The sequence below is a fragment of the Gossypium raimondii genome, chromosome 11 (assembly GCF_025698545.1).
Source record: "Gossypium raimondii isolate GPD5lz chromosome 11, ASM2569854v1, whole genome shotgun sequence".
Classification (NCBI taxonomy): domain Eukaryota; kingdom Viridiplantae; phylum Streptophyta; class Magnoliopsida; order Malvales; family Malvaceae; genus Gossypium; species Gossypium raimondii.
Window position 1 is genome coordinate 4,020,702 of NC_068575.1, and position 21,505 is coordinate 4,042,206.

General features: G+C 34.1%; 2 protein-coding genes across 2 annotated transcripts; one reads left to right on the top strand and one right to left on the bottom strand.

Moving 5' to 3' along the window:
• Positions 1-8,230: 8,230 nt before the first annotated feature.
• On the bottom strand, positions 8,231-8,951 carry LOC105761297 (serine/threonine-protein phosphatase 5). Its single transcript, XM_052624626.1, has 2 exons — positions 8,451-8,951; positions 8,231-8,368 (listed from the first exon to the last, which is right to left on the bottom strand). Exons 1-2 carry the CDS (start codon positions 8,685-8,687, stop codon positions 8,282-8,284), a joined length of 324 nt encoding a protein of 107 aa, XP_052480586.1. The 5' UTR covers positions 8,688-8,951; the 3' UTR covers positions 8,231-8,281.
• Positions 8,952-11,360: 2,409 nt separating this feature from the next.
• LOC105761292 (probable disease resistance protein At1g58602) lies at positions 11,361-16,629 on the top strand. The gene is made up of 3 exons (XM_012579067.2): positions 11,361-12,505; positions 14,328-16,127; positions 16,258-16,629. Exons 1-2 carry the CDS (start codon positions 11,479-11,481, stop codon positions 16,103-16,105), a joined length of 2,805 nt encoding a protein of 934 aa, XP_012434521.1. The 5' UTR covers positions 11,361-11,478; the 3' UTR covers positions 16,106-16,127; positions 16,258-16,629.
• The last annotated feature ends 4,876 nt before the right edge of the window (positions 16,630-21,505 follow it).

Genomic DNA, 21,505 nt, shown 5'->3' on the forward strand with positions numbered 1-21,505 from the left:
GATTGATTTTTTTTTAATTTCTAGCTATTTGATTTCATTTTCCTGAATATTCTTGTTTGTGGATCTCCTTATCCGATCTTAATAGATAAAACAAAATGGTCAATGATGAAAAAGAAAAACACTAATAGTTTATATTATTAATCTTCATTCACTTTTAAAAGTAAACCAACTATTTTTAAAAATTTTATTTAAACTTTATCTAACATATTTTCTATAATTTCATATAATCAAAATTGATAAATTTAAAATATGTATTAATGTGCAGGCTGATTTAGATTTAGTTCAATTATAAATATTGATACAAGCAATACAATGAACACCCATATAACCTCATTCAGCTTGAGTAGATTCGTGGCTATGCTTATGCCAAATTCATTGGTCAAAGTTCATTATTATTTTTCTTATATCAGTAGCCACCGTCGTCAGCGACTCGCCTTTCATCATCGCTCAGAAGAAGGCATTGCTCACCAGACTCAAATCTGATACCAAATGCATCTATCAACATCTACAATCAAGGTTTCTTGGTGGCATATGATGCAAGTCTCGTGGATTATATATAGCTGGCTCCAAGATGCATCTGATGTGACTAGCTAGTGGGAGTATTTCTATCATATCCATTTGAATTAGAGGCCAAAAATAAGGCATATTATAAATATACAATGAAGAGGTTTTAACCACGGTAACGACCAAAGCTTGAAAGTTTATAATTTAAATAATAATAATAATAAAGTACACATGAATTATCATGTAGGTTATTATGTCTAAAAATTTAATATTTTAATTGATACTTTCATTAAGAATAATAATTTAACTCTTTTAAAAGGTTGGTGATCAAATTTAATACTTTTGAAAGATTGAGTACTAAATATAGCTTTAAAAAATGATGATCAAAATATTAAAAAATATAAATGTTACAGGCTAAATTTATCATTATACATTTTTATTATTTAAATATCATACAACATACATATAAGTGTAACACTATGTTAGGTTGATATTTCCAAATAATACTAAAAAACGCTACACTATTTATAACATATTTACCTGTCATAATTTGAATTAAGACTGAAATTTTAAAATTTTAAAATATATAAATTAAATGTTATCAAATTGAAGAACAAGGAGTATGAGATTTAATACCAGAATTTGATCTAACATATTTATCAGTACCATTTGATTAAATTGACCTAAATCTCAAAATTTATAAAATACAAAGACTAAAATAGACTAAATTAAAAATATTAATTTTGATATCAGTTTAGAAATTTTGGTGCCCTTCAAAAACTTGAATATTTCTTAAAAAAGATTTTTATCTCTATAGAAAGCTGGGCATCCTTCAAAAATTTGGTATGAATATGGATTCATACTAACAAATATTGTTATACCAAAATTTATTTTTATTTGAAGTAGTAATTATTTTGATGAAATATAATGTATTTAATTCGTATCAAAATATATAAGGTGATATAAAATCTATTTTAGCATACAATATTTCTAAAATATAATATATGTAATGTTGTAAGCTATTTTTGATATACAACATTTCTCACAAGGTATTTGGGTCACTACGCATCGTTTTCTTTTTTCATGTTTCCCCAAAATTTATGTTTAAAGTTTCTGTTTTCTGCTCATGTGACTCAATAGGCTATAATAAAAATTTTAAGGGATATAATTAGACATTTTGCCAAACCAAATTTTTAATGTGCGCCGCAAAAAAATGTCGCTATTGACAACGTCGCTAACTTTTGCGGCGTTTATACCAACAAACGCCGCTAAAGAACATGATCTTTAGCGGCACTTTACCCACAAACGCCGCTAAAAGTACGGTTCTTTAGCGGCGTTTATAAAAAAACGCTACTAATTTTGGCAAATTTGTAACATCCAATTTTCATCCATATACAATCCTTCTTGTAACATAAAATCCAACCAAAAACGGCAAATTTAAATGATACATCAAATTCAATGAAAGATATATATATGATATAAATTGATAACTGAATTATAATTCAAAATATTCTTACAATAATATTAAAATTAACAATGTTAAAAATATTTTTACAATAACTAAAGCACACTAAAATGTTTACACAATCACTTCCCAAAAACAGGTGCAGCAGTAATCATAAGGGAAAAAAAAAGAAAAATACACAAATCCAGAAACAACGGTTTTTGGCAATTACTTTTTCAGGAGTAATACCCAAAAAATAACCCCCTGGTTTCAACAAAAATGACACATTATTTAGAACACTCCTTGCTTTTGCGCTGACTCTACCATGCTTCCCTCACTTCATTTATCCCAGATGACACATCTGCAATTAACATCCATGTTGCGCGGAAGCGTGTAAAAGAGTAAAATTATTGTACTAAAAAATCACACAAAGTTCAATTCCCAGGAAAGAGAGGTGGATCACAAGGATCGCTAAGTACCGTGTCTTTCCTAGCCAGAATATCCCTCTATCGTAATTTAATAGCACAATAAATCACTACAATCACACTCGCAAAATATGCAAAATAAACAATAAAGAACACTAGAATTTTAACGAGGTTCAGCAAATTTTGCCTACGTCCTCGGGCACTACCAAATATATTTCACTCCAAAATACAAGTGAAATTTTACAAATAAGGAGAGAGAATAATGCCTTAAGTAGAGAATGGCATTTGTGGGATGGAGAAAATGAGAAATAACTAGGCCTATTTATAGTTGAAGCTTAAGGATCAACTTGCAAAGTCACTATACAATTAGGGACCAAAATTGCAATTATCCCAAGCTAAATTTCAACCCAAAAATCTATGCTTAGATTTCCGGTGCCTAATTTTCTGACACAAATATCTTTGAAAAGTCAAAGATTGTAGGTTGCCAATAATCTCCACCTTGAAGATTTGATTAGGATAATCTTATCTTCACACAATTCTTTCTGCCTTCGACAACAATACTTGATAGTGCCTTCTTCAACTGTTAAACTTGCAGGATATTGATCAGTTCAAACAATGTTCGAACTTGATTGTTGTTACCACCTTGGTCAACATATCTGCGGGATTATCTGCAGTCTTGATCTTCTGAAGACGAATTTTCCCTTCATCAATAATTTCCCGCACAAAATGGAATCGTACGTCGATATGCTTTGTACGTGCATGATAGACTTGATTCTTTGCTAAATGAATAGCACTTTGACTATCACAATACACGCCAATATGCTCTGAACCAATCCCAAGGTTTTAACCATACCTTGTAACCAAATAGCTTCCTTTACGACCTCATTACGACCATGTATTCGGCTTCGTGGTTGACAACGCAATCAGAGATGCAGTGTAAACTTCCAACTTATTGGTCCTCCAGCAAGTGTAAACACATAACCGGTGGTTGATCTTCGTTTGTCCAAATCACCGGCATAGTCAAAATCAACGTACCCAATAACACCTTTACCAAGTGTAGTATCCTGCTTGAACAGTAATCCAACATCCACGGTCTTTAGAATATACCGTAGAATCCATTTCACAGCTTGCCAATGTCCTTTTCCAGGATTATGCATATACCTGCTCACTATACTAACTGCTTGTGAAATGTCGGGTCTTGTACACACCATTGCATACATCAAGCTACCCAAGGTTTGGTTTGCTCGTTCATGCCAAATTGCTGTAGTACTTTCTTCAAATACTGCTTCTGAGATAAGCTAACTCTACCTTGAGCTCTATCTCTACATATTTCCATGCCAAGAATCTTCTTAGCTTCACCCAGATCTTTCATCTCAAACTCGAGATTGAGTTGAGTCTTCAATCTCTCAATCTCAACTTTGCTCTTAGATGCTATCAGCATATCATCAACATATAAGAGCAAGTATATGAAAGTTCCTACTTGTAGCTTCTGAAAATACACGCAATGATCAAATTTACTTCTTGTGTACCTTTGCCCTTTCATGAACTGCTCAAATCGCTTGTACCACTGCCTCGGAGATTGTTTCAATCCATAAAGCGACTTCGTTAGTTTGCAAACCCAATTTTCTTTATCAGCAACCTTGAATCCATCAGGCTGAGTCATATAGATTTTCTCTTTCAAATCACCGTGTAAAAAAGCCGTCTTCACATCAAGCTGAACTAGTTCAAGGTCATATTGCGCAACCAAGGCTAGCAAAATCCGAATAGACGAATGCTTCACAACTGGAGAAAATACTTCATTGTAGTCTATTCCTTCTTTCTGAGCGTAACCCTTTGCTACCAATCTAGCCTTGTACCGAATTTCATTTTTTCCAGGAAATCCTTCCTTCTTTGCATATACCCATTTGCATCCAATTGCCTTCTTTCCCTTGGGCAGTGTCACCAACTCCCAAGTCCTATTTTTATGAAGAGACTGCATTTCTTCATTCATAGCTTGCTTCCACTTTAAACCATCAGGGTTACTTATTACTTCTGTGTAAGTAGAAGGAACATCATCATCTGCAATTGGAAGTGCATAGGCCACTATATCATCAAAGCGAGCAGGCTTACGAATCTCTCTTCTTGGCCTCCTATATGCAATTGAATCTTGTTGCTGTAGAAGTTCTTGGGTCGAAACTTCTTCATCATTTGTTTCTTCAATATTAGCTGGATCATCATTAACCTTTTCAAGCTCCACCTGCTGCAAAGTGCCACTGGTTTTGTCATCCTTTTGTGAATCCTTGTTCTTCATCATGGTTGATTCATCAAAAGTCACATCTCTACTGAAAACAATCTTCCTTGTATCAGGACACCAGAGACGGTATCCTTTTACTCCACCAGTTATACCCATGAATAATGTTTTCTTTGCTCTTGGGTCTAACTTAGATTCTTTACATGATAATATGCAAGTGGAACCAAAACATGTAAAGAATCATAATCGATGAGGTGTTTACCATCCACATCTCTATAGGAGTTTTTCCCTTTATTGCGGTGATGGCAATCGGTTGATTAGATGGCACGATATGTAATCGCCTCACCCAAAATTCCTTGCCCAATCCAAAGATTGGACAACATACATCGAACTTTCTCCAAGATAGTCCGATTCATACGTTCGCCACCCCATTCTGCATGGTGTATCCCGAACAGTGAAGTGTCGCACAATGCCCTCATCTTGGCATACTTGTAGAAATGGATCATTTTTGTACTCAGTACCATTATCTGATCGAAGTCGTTTGACCTTTCGACCAGTCTGAGTCTCCACCATCTTCTTCCACTTCAAAAATGCATCCAAAACTTCACTTTTTCTTTTCATTAGATACACCCATACTTTTCTTGAATAATCATCAACAAAAGTAACAAAATAATGCATACCTCCCAAAGAAGCCACTTTGGTAGGTCCCCACACGTCACTGTGAACATAGTCCAGAATTCCTTCCGTATTGTGAATTGCTGAACCAAATTTTACCCTCGTCTGCTTGCCCAGAACACAATGCTCACAGAATTCCAATTTGCAAGAATTTGCACCTTTCAACAAGCCTTGCTTCGCCAAAGTCTGCAAAGCTTTTTCACCAGCATGTCCTAATCGCCCATGCCATAACCTGGTAGACTCTGAATCTGCATCTTTCGCAGAAGCTGTTGATCCAATAACTGTACTTCCATTTAAATAGTACAAGTTATTTCTTCTAGTGCCTTTCATCACCGTCAATACCCCAGCTACTACCTTTAGTAATCCATCTCTCAAAGTGACTGTGAGCCCTTTAGATTCTAGGGCCCCTAATGAGATGAGATTTTTCTTCAAGCTAGGTACATAGCGAACATCTGTCAAGACTTGGATTGAGCCGTCGTGATTCTTCAATTTGATTGTACCTATTCCCATTGTCTTACAAGCACTGTCATTGCCCATAAAAACAACTCCACCTTCTAGTTCTTCAAGACTAGAAAACCAGTCCTTATTAGGACACATATGGTAAGTACATCCCGAATCCAAGATCCACTCATCCGTATGACATGTCATTGCCATACCAACCAAGCTAAAGTCTGACTCCTCATCATGCTCCGCTACACATGCATTAGAAATAGCCTTGCCCTTTTGTAACTTAGGACAATTCTTTTTCCAATGCCCTTTCTCACGACAAAAAGCACATTCATCTTTGGCGGGTCTCCCTTTGGACTTGCCCCTTCTACTAGGTTTGTTGTTGTGTGAACGACCTCTTCCTGCTAAGACTTCTGCAGTTGTATCTCTGTGATCTCTTTTATCTTTCTTTCGAGTCTCAGATCTGTACAACGCACTGCAGACTGCATCAAATGTGATCGTATCCTTCCCATGAAGCAATGTGGTGGTAAGATGATCATATTCATCGGGAAGAGAATTCAACAACAATAATGCCTTGTCTTCATCTTCAAACTTCTCATCCAAATTTAGCAAGTCTGCTAAAATTTTATTGAATGAGTTCACATGGTCATTCATCGACATACCGGGTGCATACGTGAACCGAAAAAGTTTCTTTTTCATATAAAGCCTATTTTCAAGACTTTTCGTTAGAAACTTTTCTTCCAAAGTATCCCACAACTTCTTCATGATGTCTCCTCATGACAGAGTACTTCGCTCTTTGGCCAAACATAGGCGGATTGTACCACACACTGTCTATTGATCTTGGCCCACTCATTGTCATCCATCTTGTCGTTTTTTTCTTCAAGGGCTATATCCAGCTCTTGCTGACATAAGACATCCAGGATCTCACATTGCCACATACCAAAATTATTGGTACCATCAAATTTCTCTACTTCAAATTTTGCATTGGTCACGGTAGTCTTTGTTGATGACGATGCCTCTGCCATTCTTCTCCTCGATCCCAACTACTGTATATGTGAACAGTACCGTCTACGTGAATAGTACCGTGGATGAACAATACCGTATACGTAAATAGTATCGTAAACGGTCGTATTCCCCAAGTACGAATCTAGCTCTGATACCAATTGTTGCGCGGAAGCGTGTAAAAGAGTAAAATTATTGTACTAAAAAATCACACAAAGTTCAATTCCCAGGAAAGAGAGGTGGATCACAAGGATCGCTTAAGTACCAGGTCTTTCCTAGCCAGAATATCCCTCTATCGTAATTTAATAGCACAATAAATCACTACAATCACACTCGCAAAATATGCAAAATAAACAATAAAGAACACTAGAATTTTAACGAGGTTCAGCAAATTTTGCCTACGTCCTCGGGCACTACCAAATATATTTCACTCCAAAATACAAGTGAAATTTTACAAATAAGGAGAGAGAATAATGCCTTAAGTAGAGAATGGCATTTGTGGGATGGAGAAAATGAGAAATAACTAGGCCTATTTATAGTTGAAGCTTAAGGATCAACTTGCAAAGTCACTATACAATTAGGGACCAAAATTGCAATTATCCCAAGCTAAATTTCAACCCAAAAATCTATGCTTAGATTTTCGGTGCCTAATTTTCTGACACAAATATCTTTGAAAAGTCAAAGATTGTAGGTTGCCAATAATCCATTTTTAACATTTACTGTCAGTCACATATAATCACCAGAATGATAACGAACCTATCATGACCTTAACCCTTGGTTTCAATTTCCAGTGCAAGATTACCAATGACTTACTAGGGCAAGAAAGTCACTCATCACATTAATGATTTTAGCCTAACTTCATTGTATAACTACAAAGCAGAACCTATGACTAACTTCATGCTCGGCAGTGTTTACTTCAAATCATAAATTACAAAGCCTGCCTTCAACATGAAATAAGAAAAATATTGCATGATGGATATGAGTTCAAGAAGTCAGCAACAATCATAAGAATCTAAGACACTGCCATAGAAGGATCATTTCAATTTACGGATCCACCAACAATAAAGTAGCGTCAGGATACAGATCCACCACATTTTAGCACCATTTGCAAAACTATCATAGCGTCAGGATACAGATCCACCACATTTTAGCACCATTTGCAAAACTATCATAAGTTTATATGCTCATAGCCGAAAACATATAATAGAACCTATAAAGCTAAAATATTAGAGACTGGCCTTCTTTTCCTTTTCCAAAATTTCTCTTATGGGACAAGGTAGTGCTGCCTCTTTGCTAGTCGTTGAACAGTTTTACTAGCAGATTTCTACTCCATCTGTGGAAACTTAATCTTTTTCATAACATCAGTCTTCCCCTCAGAACTTGCTCAATAATGTTAGAACTATAATTAGTTAGTTAGTTAGTTAATGAATAAACTACTGCTTCTGTTGTTAAAGTTAGTCAGAGCAGTTTAACATTCGTCTTCTATAAATAAACAGCAACCTCTGAATGAAAGAAGTTAAACAAAGACAATGAAACAAAAATCTTTTTGAAATATTACAACCCCAGCACCTGTTGAAAATCCTTTAGTGCTTCCTTAAACTTCCCCATGGCAAGATAAGCTGCGCCTCGTCTGTAATAACCCTGTAAGTTAGAGAACCATCAGAACAAGAACAAAAATATATACTGCATAAGAGGCTGAATCACTTCAGTAGATAAAGCATGCCTTTGAATATTTAGGATCCACTTCAATTGCCTTAGTAGCATCTTGTATGGAACTACCATACTCTTCCAATTTGGTGTGAGCAAGTGAGCGATTGGCCCAGTACACTGCATTCTGACTATTTAGCTCTATCGCCTGCGTGTACAAGTCAATAGCCTGACCATATCTGTGTGCTGAATAAAAGAAAATCGAGAGCTTCAGCACAATTGAACACAACGAAATTGCAAAAATCACTATCATAATCCTCGTACATGCATTTGACTATCTACATTCTACACTTTCTCTATGCAAAATCAAACACTTTAAAAAAAAAAAGCCAATGGAAGAAATACTTGTTAAAAAAAAGAAGCTAAACGCAACCAGAATTCACTTCAAAGAGTTCAAACAAATTTCATGCCCTCCAAGCCAATGGAAGAAATAATCCACGTTGCTTAATAAAACCTCCATGTTGTTTATAACAATTTTACTTCAAAATAGAAGTGCTCAATAGGTATAACAGACAAGAAGACATAGTTCAGACTAAGGAGAAAATATATCATAGTCCAGACTAAGGAGAAAATATATCAGCACTAAAGATGAAATAAAAGACCTCCCTAAAATCCACCGAAATAGGAGAAAGGAAAATGAAAGAAAATCTCCTGGAAAGCACCAAAAATAGCTCACTGAACCCAAGAACCAAAAATAAATTATGAGATCCAAAATCGATGGGGGTGAAAGGATAAATTTAACATTAAAAAATGAAAGAAAAATCAAAATATATAAGGTGATATAAAATCTATTTTAGCATACAAAATTTCTAAAATATAATATATGTAATGTTGTAAGCTATTTTTGATATACAACATTTCTCACAAAGTATTTGGGTCACTACGCATCCTTTTCTTTTTTCATGTTTCCCCAAAATTTATGTTTAAAGTTTCTGTTTTCTGCTCATGTGACTCAATAGGCTATAATCAAAATTTTTAGGGATATAATTAGACATTTTGCCAAACCAAATTTTTAATGTGAGGCATACCGAAATTTCTAAGTAGAAACCTAAAACATCTAGTTAGATATTTTGTTAAAATTTCTAACAAGTATCAAAATTTGTTTAAACTGAATCAATACACAATCATATTTTGATCTTGATAGTATCTGTTTTAGTTCTAAGATTTGATTTCATTTTCCTAAATTAATATTCGTGTTTATGGATCTTAATAGATCAAACAAAATCGTTAATGATGAATTTTTCTCTTCTATAAAGCAGAAATGAAATAAGGTGAAGTCCAAAGAATCCTACATGAACAGAGCAGATATTCTACCCATAAAATAACGATTACTATTTTTGTATTTCTGTTTATTTCTATTAAATTTTGTGTTGTCAAAACGCTACATTTTGACATTGGTTTTTAATGAAAACAGTGCGTGTAAGGGAGGGTAGTTAGATCAGTGTCAAAACGGGGAGTTGAGAGGGAGTAGATGTACTAGTGATACGGTGCATTTTTGAGTCATTTCTGTTTTGCAAGTGTTGAAGCTGGCCTGCATGCTGACATGGAGCAACAGAAACTGCCCGAGCCATGCAGTTGCAGCTGAAGTTCAAGCTGCTGTTTTGTTTTTGTTTCTTCAAGTGATGTTTTGCAATTTACTTGGATTAGAACTAAGTAGTTCATGTACTTGATGTTATTAGGTGAAGATTGAGCTGATAAATCAGCTTTACAAAGTGTACAAGTAACTTTATCAAGTTTCAATGTATTTAGTGGTAGTAGGTATTGTTTAGGTGATGATTTTGTATCTCATTGACCAGCTTATGTCTGGTATATGTATTGGCATTATGCCATTGTTCAAATATATGAAAAACTCATTCAAGAATTGTTCATCCAATACTCTCTCAATCTTAGTTTCATTTGGTTCTTAAATGCTTGATTCTGTTATTGTTTGCACTGCAAGTCTCGAGGCTTAAAGCTCAAGAAACTGTTCTGTTTGCCTCATCTTTGTTCATTGTTCCAACAGCCAGTCTGTCAAAATTTGTCTGTTATTCACCCTTTATGAATCTATCTGCATGGAGGGTGAGACAATGATGGAATTACACATGAATTTTCTACTCTTCTTTCTCTAAAATCTCATCTTCTTCTCCGATTGCTTCTTCCTCCCATAATTATTTCTGTTCCGGTTTTCTTCCCTCCTCATATTTCTTGTCAAATTTGAATGAAAATATATGCAGTTTACTTAAACTTCGCTTTTCATTACAGCTTTTAAAATTATAACTTCATTGTCTACAGAAGTTAAAAGGTTAATCTTTGTTCTTGAATGCTGCAATCAAAACCAATTATAACTTCAGAAACCTTATTTAGACATATATTTTACTCGTTGAAGTTTAAATGATTTTAATGTATTTAGACATGAATAAAAAAGGGTATATTATTCGTATCATTTCATGAGAAAAGAACAGCTCCATTTTGACAATCCGTATTAATTGGTGATCAAATATTATTGGCTCCCCTTTTATTCATTGCTCAATTTTTTAGCAATGGATGATTAAAGAAAAAGGCATTTGATTACATCAATTTATTCTTTATTCAGAATCAGTCGCCTAAGCATTGGGTTAAGAATCCAATTTTCATTGCAAAGTACTTTGTTACATCATCAGAATCACTTCAACCTATGGTACAAGCAAGAATCTATAGTTCAAACATTGCACAATGTTGTCTTTTGCCAATATATATCGTTTTTTGGTGCTTTACTTAAACATGCTGCAAGGATTTGATAAACATAAACATAAAAATAAAAAAGATTGGTTTCAATAAATTTAGTTGTTCTTGTTTTAGCTTCCATTAATTATGATTCCTTGCTAAAGCAATTGGATAAGAATCGAATTTCCCTTGTGCAGTATTCTTATCCTTCCATGGGAATCACCTGAACCCGTGTCCACAAGCAAGAATTGTACTATGGTTTAATTTAACTTTTAACCATATAATCAGTTGTACCTGAAACTAAAAATTCCAAGATATCAACTCTCTTTAGTCACAAAAAAAAAAAAAAAAATTGCTCTCTCATGGATTTCTCTGCTGTTTCTTCTGCCCTCAAAGCAATCGGCGAGCTAACACAAGAAGTCACATCCTTGTGGGGCGTCGATGACCAAGTTGAGAGCCTAGCAAGTGAGCTGAGATGGATGCAAAGCTTCTTGAAAGTGGCAGACGCAAGAAAAGTTGATCATGAGGTGATACGTACCAGCGTTGTTGAGATCAGAGAGTTGGCCTACGATGCTGAAGATGTGATCGAGATGTTTGCCTTCAAAGTTGCTTCCAAAAGGAAAGGTGGATTTTCAAATTGCATCAAAAGATGCGCTTGTTTCCTCAAAGAGGGATGCCTGCTCCACCAGATCAAGTCAGAGATTGAGAAAATCACAGCCAAAATCAAAGAATTGGCTCGACAATTGCAGATGTATGATGTATCAAAGTTCGAAGTTGATGGAGAAAGACCAAGTTCTTCAACTGTAAGGCTGGAGGCAAGGCGGCCTTATCCTCATGTTATGGATGATAACATTGTTGGATTGGATGATGACGTCAAGAAATTAGTCACAGTTCTTCTCAATGAGCAAAGTGAATGTAGGGTTGTCTCCATATGCGGAATGGGTGGTCTGGGCAAGACCACACTTGCCAAGAAAATATATCATCACAGCCAAGTTGTTGGTCATTTCAAGCACTTGGTTTGGGTATATGTTTCTGAAAACTGTCAAAAAAGAAAAGTTTGGGAAGATATTCGCTCTGATCTTCCCAGCTTAAGTGAAGAAGACAGGAAGATGAATGATGAAAAATTAGCAAATACGTTATCTAGTTTCTTTGAGGAAAACAAATGTTTGGTGATACTCGATGATGTTTGGAACATCGAGGCTTGGGATAGCTTAAAACCAGCATTTTCAACAAGAGAGACGAAAAGCAAGATCTTACTCACCTCTCGGAAGAAGGAGATAGTTGCACACGCCGACAAAAATGGTTTCTTATATGAGTTGCAGGAGCTAGACTACAATCAGAGCTGGGAACTATTTCAAAAGATTGCTTTCTCCCAAACAAATTCTCCAGGTAATATGTTTATTGATTTCATAATCGCAAAATTATTTTATCTTAATATATATTGCAACATTTGCTCTACATTTTATTTTTTTGTTTGGCTAAAAGAATTTTATATTTTAAATTGGCATAATAATTTATTTGCCTCACCAACTTTACAAAAAACTTCATTTTAGCCATCTCTTTATTTTTTTTACTTTTTTTAGCCATCCATTTTAGACATACACATGACAGCCCACGTACGTCAGCAATTAATTAATTATTTGAAATAAAAAATATTAAAATATATATTTATAATTTTTTATGAATTTTAAGAATAATTATTTTTAAAAAAAATAATTTTTATAATTTATTTGAATTTTTAAAATTTTAAAAATTAATTAATTGCTTACATGACATCCACGTGTATGTCACTTCAATAAATTTAATATATGTTTAGTCATCATTCTTCTCAATTTGTTTCCGAGTTTATGTCTTGCCCCCCCCCCCCAAAAGCTTTCCAGAGTTCGTTAATTGATTTATTGTATGAATTTTGTAATATTTTAAGATAAATTTGATCATATTTGTAGTTTATTTTGGTAAACTTATATAAAGTAGTATCTAAATATTAAATTTATAAAAATAAATTTAAATAATCATAGTATCTAATACAAATTGAGCAATTTATTTATTTTGATCATATTTCTAAATTCACATCTAAAAAATTGAAGTAAACTAGAAGTTAAGATAATTTATTTTACTTCAATAGTGTTATTACTTGAATGTAACTCTAAGCATAAAGTATAGAAAAAAAAGTTGTGATAATTGTAATTATTATTAGTTAAAAATTGATGTAAAAAGAAGGTAAGTTAATTTTTATTAATGAAAATAGAGTTATTACTTGATAAAATTTTAAGCATCTTAACAATCACTTAATTAATATTAGAGTTAATTATATTCATTAGTTTTTATTTTGAATAATGTTTCTTTGTATTAATTACATAAAATAAAACTATAGTATATTTTGAATATGTTAAGAATATTTTAATTATGATTTGAAAATTTTATATTATAATATTTGAATTAATAAATTTATATATTTTAATTATATTTAATAATTCATACAATAAATATTATTTTACACTAATTACATAGCTAAAAATAAAATATTTTAAAATTTTAAGTAAATAGTAAACATATAAAATCACATGTGAACATATGATAATAGAAGTTAATATAATAAAAGTTGTAAACTTTTAGCATAATTATTGCATTTTCGTGAAGTTGGTTAAATTTTGATATTTTTTGTACAAATAAAATACTATAAAACCAAGTGTTTCAATGTCATAAATCAATTGTAGGATTTACTAAATTAAATTAACTTTCATTCGTATCATTCATTACGAAATACATATTACGAGGAGAAATCATAACACCATAACACATTTGTAGAGCTAATTTAATTTAAAATTATTAATTAAAAGTTATGCTAATCTTAAAATAAAATAATTACTTCAATCCGTAATTTTGCTCTTAATATTTCAGTTCATCTACTTTCTAATTTCTCACTTCACTAAAACCTTTAGGCTCAAGTGGTGTTGTATTAAGAATTTACATTTGATATACTAAGTGTATAAGTGACTCACATGCAAGAAATCACTTGTCAAAAACCATTTTTTTTTTTAATAACTTTTCAAATTGTTAAATTGGTGGTAATATTGTGGTTAATTTATCGGCAACTTGCATTGCATCCTGCTTCACTAATTATTTGAAATTGTTGAGTATGTTAATATTGTGGTTAATTATTAAACTGTTGTCACTGATTTTTATGAAATTTTGTTTTGGTATTATACAGGCTATAAAATTGATGCGAAAATAAAGGAGTTAGGAGAGGACATGGTTAAACACTGTGCAGGGCTTCCATTAGCCATCATTATATTAGGAGGAATTTTGGCTACAAAGTATTCTTCATTAACTGAATGGCTGAAGGTATCTGTAAATGTGAAATCATACTTCAAGAACGATAAAGGTCAAGTACTAAAAGATGTGTTATTATTAAGCTATGATGATTTGCCTCCCTATTTAAGACCATGTTTCCTTTATTTAAGCCAATTTCCCGAGGATTATGAGATACCTGTGAATAGATTGATTCAGTTATGGATTTCCGAAGGAATTGTTTCATCAAAGCAAGAAGAAGGAGATGAAGGGCTAATAGCGGAAGATGTGGCTGAAGGTTATTTAATGGAGCTTGCAGAAAGATGTATGATTCAAGTACGAGAAAGAGACATTGCAACCTTAAAGATGAGAAGTTTTCAGATGCATGATCTAATGAGAGATGTTTGCTTGTCAAAGGCAAAACAAGAAAAATTCTTCGATATTGCTGATCAGTCAAATGCCCGCCAGTTATCCACAATTGGGAGGGTTCGCAGAGTTTCTGTACACGAATATTTTCCGATCCAATGCTTTAAAAGTCCACGTCTTCGATCAATTTTGCTCTTCGATGAGTTTATACCGAAGGAAATGGAAGAGTCTGTCGATATATGGATATGTTATATTTGTTGTAGGGTGGTAATTAATTCATTGAGTGGAAGTTGGAAATATATGTTCAATAATTTTAATTTTCTTCGAGTGTTAGATTACGAAGGAAGAGAAGGAGCACAAAGCAAGTTACCCAATGACATTGGTAAACTCATCCATTTAAGATTCTTGAGCCTAAGGGATTTGAGGTTCTTGAATTCAAAGTTGCCATCATCTCTAGGCAACTTAAGGTGCTTGCAAACATTGGATTTAAGAATCGACTGGTCATACTCTATTCATGTACCTAACTTGTTATGGAGGATGCAGCAACTAAGACATCTATATCTCCCCCAGCAATGTAGTCGTAAAACAAAGTTGAAGTTGGGTACAGTGAAAAACCTCCAAACACTAGTCAACTTCAACACCAAGAATTGTTATGTAAAGGATCTTATCAACATGACAAACCTTAGAGAGTTGGAGATTCGAGGGTCCTTCAATATTGAAGATTTTAACACGGAGGAGTTGCACAAGAATCCACCTATCATCCAAAGTAAATATCTTCATTCCTTGTCTATTATCAATGATGAAGGAAGAATAGATCCAAGACATTTGGCACACCTCCTTTTGAGTTGCGAAAACATTTCTAAGTTGAGGTTAGATGTGGAGATAAGAAGGTTACCAGAGTACCACTACTTGTCTTCAAATCTCGCTTACATAAAGTTGAGAAGATGCAAGCTTGAGGAAGATCCAATGCCAACACTTGAGAAACTGCTTTACTTAAGGATGCTTGAATTACATGAAGAGGCTTTCATAGGAAAGGAAATGTTTTGCTGTGGACAAGCTTTTGCTAAACTTGAGTCTCTAAGCCTTAAGGGGCTTAACAATCTGGAGGAGTGGAAGGTGGGTGAAGAAGCCATGGCTTCTCTTCAACGATTGGAGATACAAAAATGCAGACAGCTAAAAAAGCTTCCAGATGGACTGAGGTTCATTGCAACCCTCCAAGAACTGAAGATTGAATCAATGCCAAAGACATTCAAGGATAAAGTGGAAGAAGGGGGAGAAGATTACTGCAAAGTCCGACATGTTCCTTCTATCATATTCCAAGACTGCGAGTGATAGTAATTATGATTAATGCCAGGTAACTCATAAATCTTTGTTGTAGGAAATACTTAACCCTTTTGTCTATATATAAACTATTTTGCATGGTTAGATTCTTTCTAGGTTTGCTTCTTATACTCTGTTTTTGGCAATGTCTCATATTCCCACAGGATTTGTCATTTGAATTAAAAGTGGTAGAAAATGTTTTCAATAGGGTGTTAAGCACGTTGGTGATGGTCAGCAGATGCAATTTGGAAGATTGAAATTAACTGGCATTGTCTTTTATTTCAAGTGAAAAAAGGTGTTGTCTCATCTTTTGTTCTCCAACATGATTCTTCAACTACTTCATATGATATTGACATTTTTAAACTTTTCCTCTTGAGGTATAGAAGCCATTGCCATTTTTTTTTTTTTCTGCTGCTGTTCTCCATGGGACCAAATGTAATTTAGAAAGGTTGTAACAGTACTGTGTGAAATTGTGTACGTGATGTGAGAGCTTTGTATAGTAAAATTGGAGAGTGGAAATTATCTTGTAGTTTTTATATGTGTGGATTCTATTGTTGTTCAGGTGAAATTGTTTTTTTTTATTCTTTTTGGTATAATTTTCAAATTTGTAACTGCTTAAAAATATAATATGATATTAATATTAATGTGTGATGCATTCATTCAATTTTTAAGTAAATGAATTTAAAGGTAAAATTGTATCATTATAACAAAAATTTAAAAAATAAATTGATTTGAGATATTTATAGAAAAAAGAAAAATAATCAAAAGGCATTTTATAAAAGGAACTATTAATAACGTTTAGATTTCTTTCATAATTATATAATACTTTCAACACTTGTTCATATTCGACCACCACTAACTTCATTGCATTCGCCCCCTCCTCTGTAGTCTCACCAAACAATATAGTGTCATCAGCGAAAAACAAATGTGTCACAACTATCCCACCTCTCCCCACTCTAGCCCCACCAATTAATCCTTCACACTTTGCCATGTTAACTAAAGTGGAGAAGCCCTCAGCATAAATAATGAACAGATACGGGACTAATGGGTCACCTTGTCTCAAGCCTCTTGTAGGCCTAAATTCACCCCCTTTAATTCCATTAGCACCACCGAATAAGGTACAGAGGTTACAGACCTCATTACTAAAGTAACTCATTCATTACAGAACCCCAATCGGCACAATATATGTTTGAGAGAACTTCATTCAACCCTATCATACGCTTTGCTCATATCGAGTTTTAAGACAAAGGATCCCACCGAACCCTCATTCTTTTTTTTGAACAAATGTAGAATTTTATATGTCACTAATATGTTACCGGTGATTTGTCTACCCAACACAAAAGCACCTTGATTGTCATTTATACAAATATCAAGTACATTTCTAAATCTATTTACTAGTACCTTGGATATAATCTTATAGATGACGTTACAAAAGCTAATAGACCTAAATTGACCCATGTTCCTTGGTGAATTTATTTTAGGAATTAACACAATATTCGTAATATTAATCACCTCTATGTCCTTCCTACCATTTAGCACATCCAAACAATAACTAGCAATATCTTCCTAATAATGTGCCAGTATATTTTTTTATAGAAAAGGGTTGGAAGTCCATCCATACCTAACGCCTTCAATGGAGCCATTTATTTCACTACTTTTGTGATCTCTTCTTTCCGGAACTCAGTCAATAATCCTTCATTCAACCTTTCAGAAACACATGGTCGAACTTGTTCAATCAACCTTCCACAATCTCTTACTGGCTTTGGTTCAAATAAATCTTGGAAGTATTTTGTTGCTACTTCAATAATTTCTCTTTTCCCACTAACCCAATCACTGCTCCCATCCTCCAAACCCCTCACCGTGTTTGTTTCCTTTCTATAGCTCGCAGCCTTATGAAAAAATGAAGTGTTTCAGTCCCCCAACTTTAGCCAATTCACTCTTGCCCTTTGTTACCAGAAAATTTCCTCCTTATCCGCTTCCAAATTCAATGCTAATTAACTTGGTATCCGTTAACTCCGTCAGGACCTCATCAACTGAATCCATCTCATTCAATTCACTCAACCTTGCGTACAACCCTTGTTTTCTGCTTTCTCTAACTACCTTATTCCTATTGGCCCATCTACCCAGCTTAGAGCCAAGCGCATCCAATCTTGCTGGAATATCCTCTTCACTCATATCCCATCCAACAGCAACTTGCTCCTCAAAACTGTCTTTAAATACCTAGTCTGCATTAAACTCAAAGTAAAAAGGTTTTTAAATTGCTCCACCCCCATCTCTTCCAACCGTATCAACTGTTGATATTGGCCAACCATGCTGCTGTTACATGTTTTGGTTGAAGTGCATGCAGCTTGATGACATGCTGCAGCACGTATACTTGCTGTAACAGCAAGGTTTTCTCTTTAGTTTCTTTGTTGATTAAACAAGTTGATGATAACTTGATGAGTTAGGTGTTGAATGACTAGTTTAGGTGGCTTGTTTATGTGTACAAGCAATGTTTATCAAATAATTCCCACCACCCGGAATCAACTACTCTTCTATCAAGTCTCTTTTCGATGTTATTTCCCGATAGCTTCCCCCTCTCCCAAGTAAACCACCACCTCGAGAACCCTAAATCACCCAAATCGCACTCCTCTTAAGACATCTCGAAAAGCAACCATTTGCCTCTCCTCACACAAATGCCCATTTCTTCTCATAAGAGAACATCCCTATAACTAACCAATGTAGTCGACTGCATCTCCGTAGATGCCGTAATAGTCTCCATGAATCTTTCCTTAAACTTTTTACAGGTGAACCATAGAATCCAGTAAACCTCCACACATTCGTACCCTCCCCCTCACTTACCTCAATATCAATATGTGAGCTAGAAAAACTTTTAATTGTAATCCCTACCTCCTCCTTTCAACCTATGGATAATCCACATCTAGACCTATCACCTCCAACATTGATACCATTCATAAAACCAAATCTCCTTCTAATTTTATCAATCAATCTTGCACTAACCTTTGTTTCGATAAAAAACAACAGTTGAGGCCGAATTTGTCTCAAGCTATTTTTGAGAAGTCTAACTGCCCGCGATTGCCCTAGACAGTGAACATTCCAACTTAAGATTTTCATTGTTAACGGCTGGTTTGATTTCCAGTATCCCCCGATAATTCATTAAGTCCATTTGAATCCATTGTTTTATTTGTAACTGATGCCAATTGGCCCCCTCCTGTATTCGTTGCCTTTTCTTCCCCTTTATAAATTCAATTGGCCTTTCCTCTACCTCCTGCCCCATTCATTTACTCATGTCAATGAATTTATCACTAGCTAACGCATTAAAGAAACTCGTTTTTTTATTGAGCATCCACTCTACTAGTCTTACCTTGATAACCCTCTAATTTTCCCTTATTTAGTCGATTAGGTTTAGCGGTTTGGTTCTCTTCACTTGCCCTCCCTCTTGATTTTTATCCAACTTCATTCCTATCCTAACCCCATCCCCCGGTTCTTCCCTCAGCCATTGGCTAACAACTAGCGCCACCCTCCGTCGTGGAGCCCTCAAAGAACTGTCCCAACCAAACTCCACTTCCTGCTCTCCTAGTGTTAAACGAATGAGACAGAAACCTTCCCCATGACCCAATCTACCACATAAAAAGAAAAATAATGTAATCTTCTCATACTGAAATTGAGTGTATGTAGACTTATACTGTTCAAAAATAATCTTCTTTTTTCTCATTAATGGAACCCGAACATCTAGGTTCACCCTAATACGTTTAAACTTTCTCACTCATCTTGTTACTAACGCAGCATCATACTCCACGAATTAACCAATGAAATTACCAAATTTTAGCGCCATACCTTCAGACATAAACCCCATTGGCAAATTATGTACTTGCACCCAAAATAAGGCATAAATGTGTGGGACTTGCATCGGATCTTCTCCCTCTTCTAATTTATGGAAAATGATAATGTGCTTATTAAAGAACCAGGGCATGTCCTCCATCACCCTCTTTAGATCAATTATATTGAAAAATCTAAACATAACTCTCTTCTCCCCAAAATTTGTGATAACTATTCCACCAACAGATGCCATAAATCTGCCAGTTTATTCTTCATAGATGGAAAGTGAATCACACTATCTGTTAAAACCCGCCCCACCAAACACAGGTTGTAATCTTCCTCAGCCCCGATTTCATCTTCCACGGCCTACACCAGTTCCTCTTCATCCTCATTAATATTAAGATTTGTCAATTCTTCCTCCATTTAAGATGCCACCGAAAAATCAAAAGCTTCTTCTGTAATGCTCCGAATTTCTTTATTAAGGAATGTTGAATTATGTCATATAATTTAATGCGGTTCAGTGCTTGGGTGATATTGTTACGTGTGAGAGGTTCTAGTTTCAAGTTTTTCCTTTAAAATTTTAATTAATTTTTTGTTATATTCCTATCCCTGATTGTTTGGTTTAAATTTTATTTTTAGGCAAGTTATACTAGAATGAGCCTATTAGTTTGGTGGTAAGATGCTTATTAGTTACTCATTAGTCCTGTGTTTGAATTCCGTTATGTATAAGTGATAATTAAGATACTTAGAGCTAAAGTAGTAATTCTATTTTACATTTAGTTGAGCGTAAGAACAACTTGTTTCTATGCTTCGGAAAATCTGAAATACTATCAAAATTGGTCCCTCATAATTTTATCAAAATTTTACATAAATTCCTTAGGAGAAATTAATAAAAAAATGTCATATTTATTTGTAGTTCCCACTAAAGTCTTGGTTTGAAACCTATTAATATTATATTGAAACATAAAAAATCCAAAAATTGAAACTAACTAAAATTTGATAAAATAGAAGGACTATCTATAAGATTTACGTACCTCGTTTTCATTTGAGCAAAAGATAAAGATATAAAAACGGCGCCTGAAGGTGCCGAGTTAAAGTCGGGTGCTCCAAGTACCGACTTCAATCATTTCCTTATTAATTTTCAAACTCATCTATTTTACTAAATAATTTTTTCATACCAAGAAAATGCCTCTTGCAAGTTCTATGGAGGATGGAGAAACTAAGACATTTATATCTCCCTAACAAATGTAGTCGTAAAACAAAGTTGAAGTTGGGAACATTGAGAAACCTCCAAACACTTGTGAATTTCAACACCAAAAATTGTTATCTAAAGGATCTGTTGGTGTTTAGAACTCGAAATTTGATGGTTGATCGAGAGATTTAAAGTAGAAAGAAGAGAAAGGAAGTTTTTAAGATGGAAAATAATTGAAGACAGGAATATATTAATTGATTTGCACCTTAACTATTTAAATACAAAAGTTCAAGCTAAAAATAGAAAAAAGAGGTTCTAAAAATCTGCTAAAAAAATGGTAATAATATACCAAACAAATCAAAAAACTAATCTCCTAAAGTCAAGGAGAATTATTCAAAAAT

Bases quoted from the DNA above. Each gene is read 5' to 3' on its own strand.
- LOC105761297 (XM_052624626.1), bottom strand. From the start codon at position 8,687: ATGATAGTGATTTTTGCAATTTCGTTGTGTTCAATTGTGCTGAAGCTC. The intron at 8,369-8,450 runs GCATGCTTTATC...TCTAACTTACAG, and splicing joins TGGATCCTAAATATTCAAAG to GGTTATTACAGACGAGGCGC.
- LOC105761292 (XM_012579067.2), top strand. From the start codon at position 11,479: ATGGATTTCTCTGCTGTTTCTTCTGCCCTCAAAGCAATCGGCGAGCTA. The intron at 12,506-14,327 runs GTAATATGTTTA...GGTATTATACAG, and splicing joins CTCCCAAACAAATTCTCCAG to GCTATAAAATTGATGCGAAA.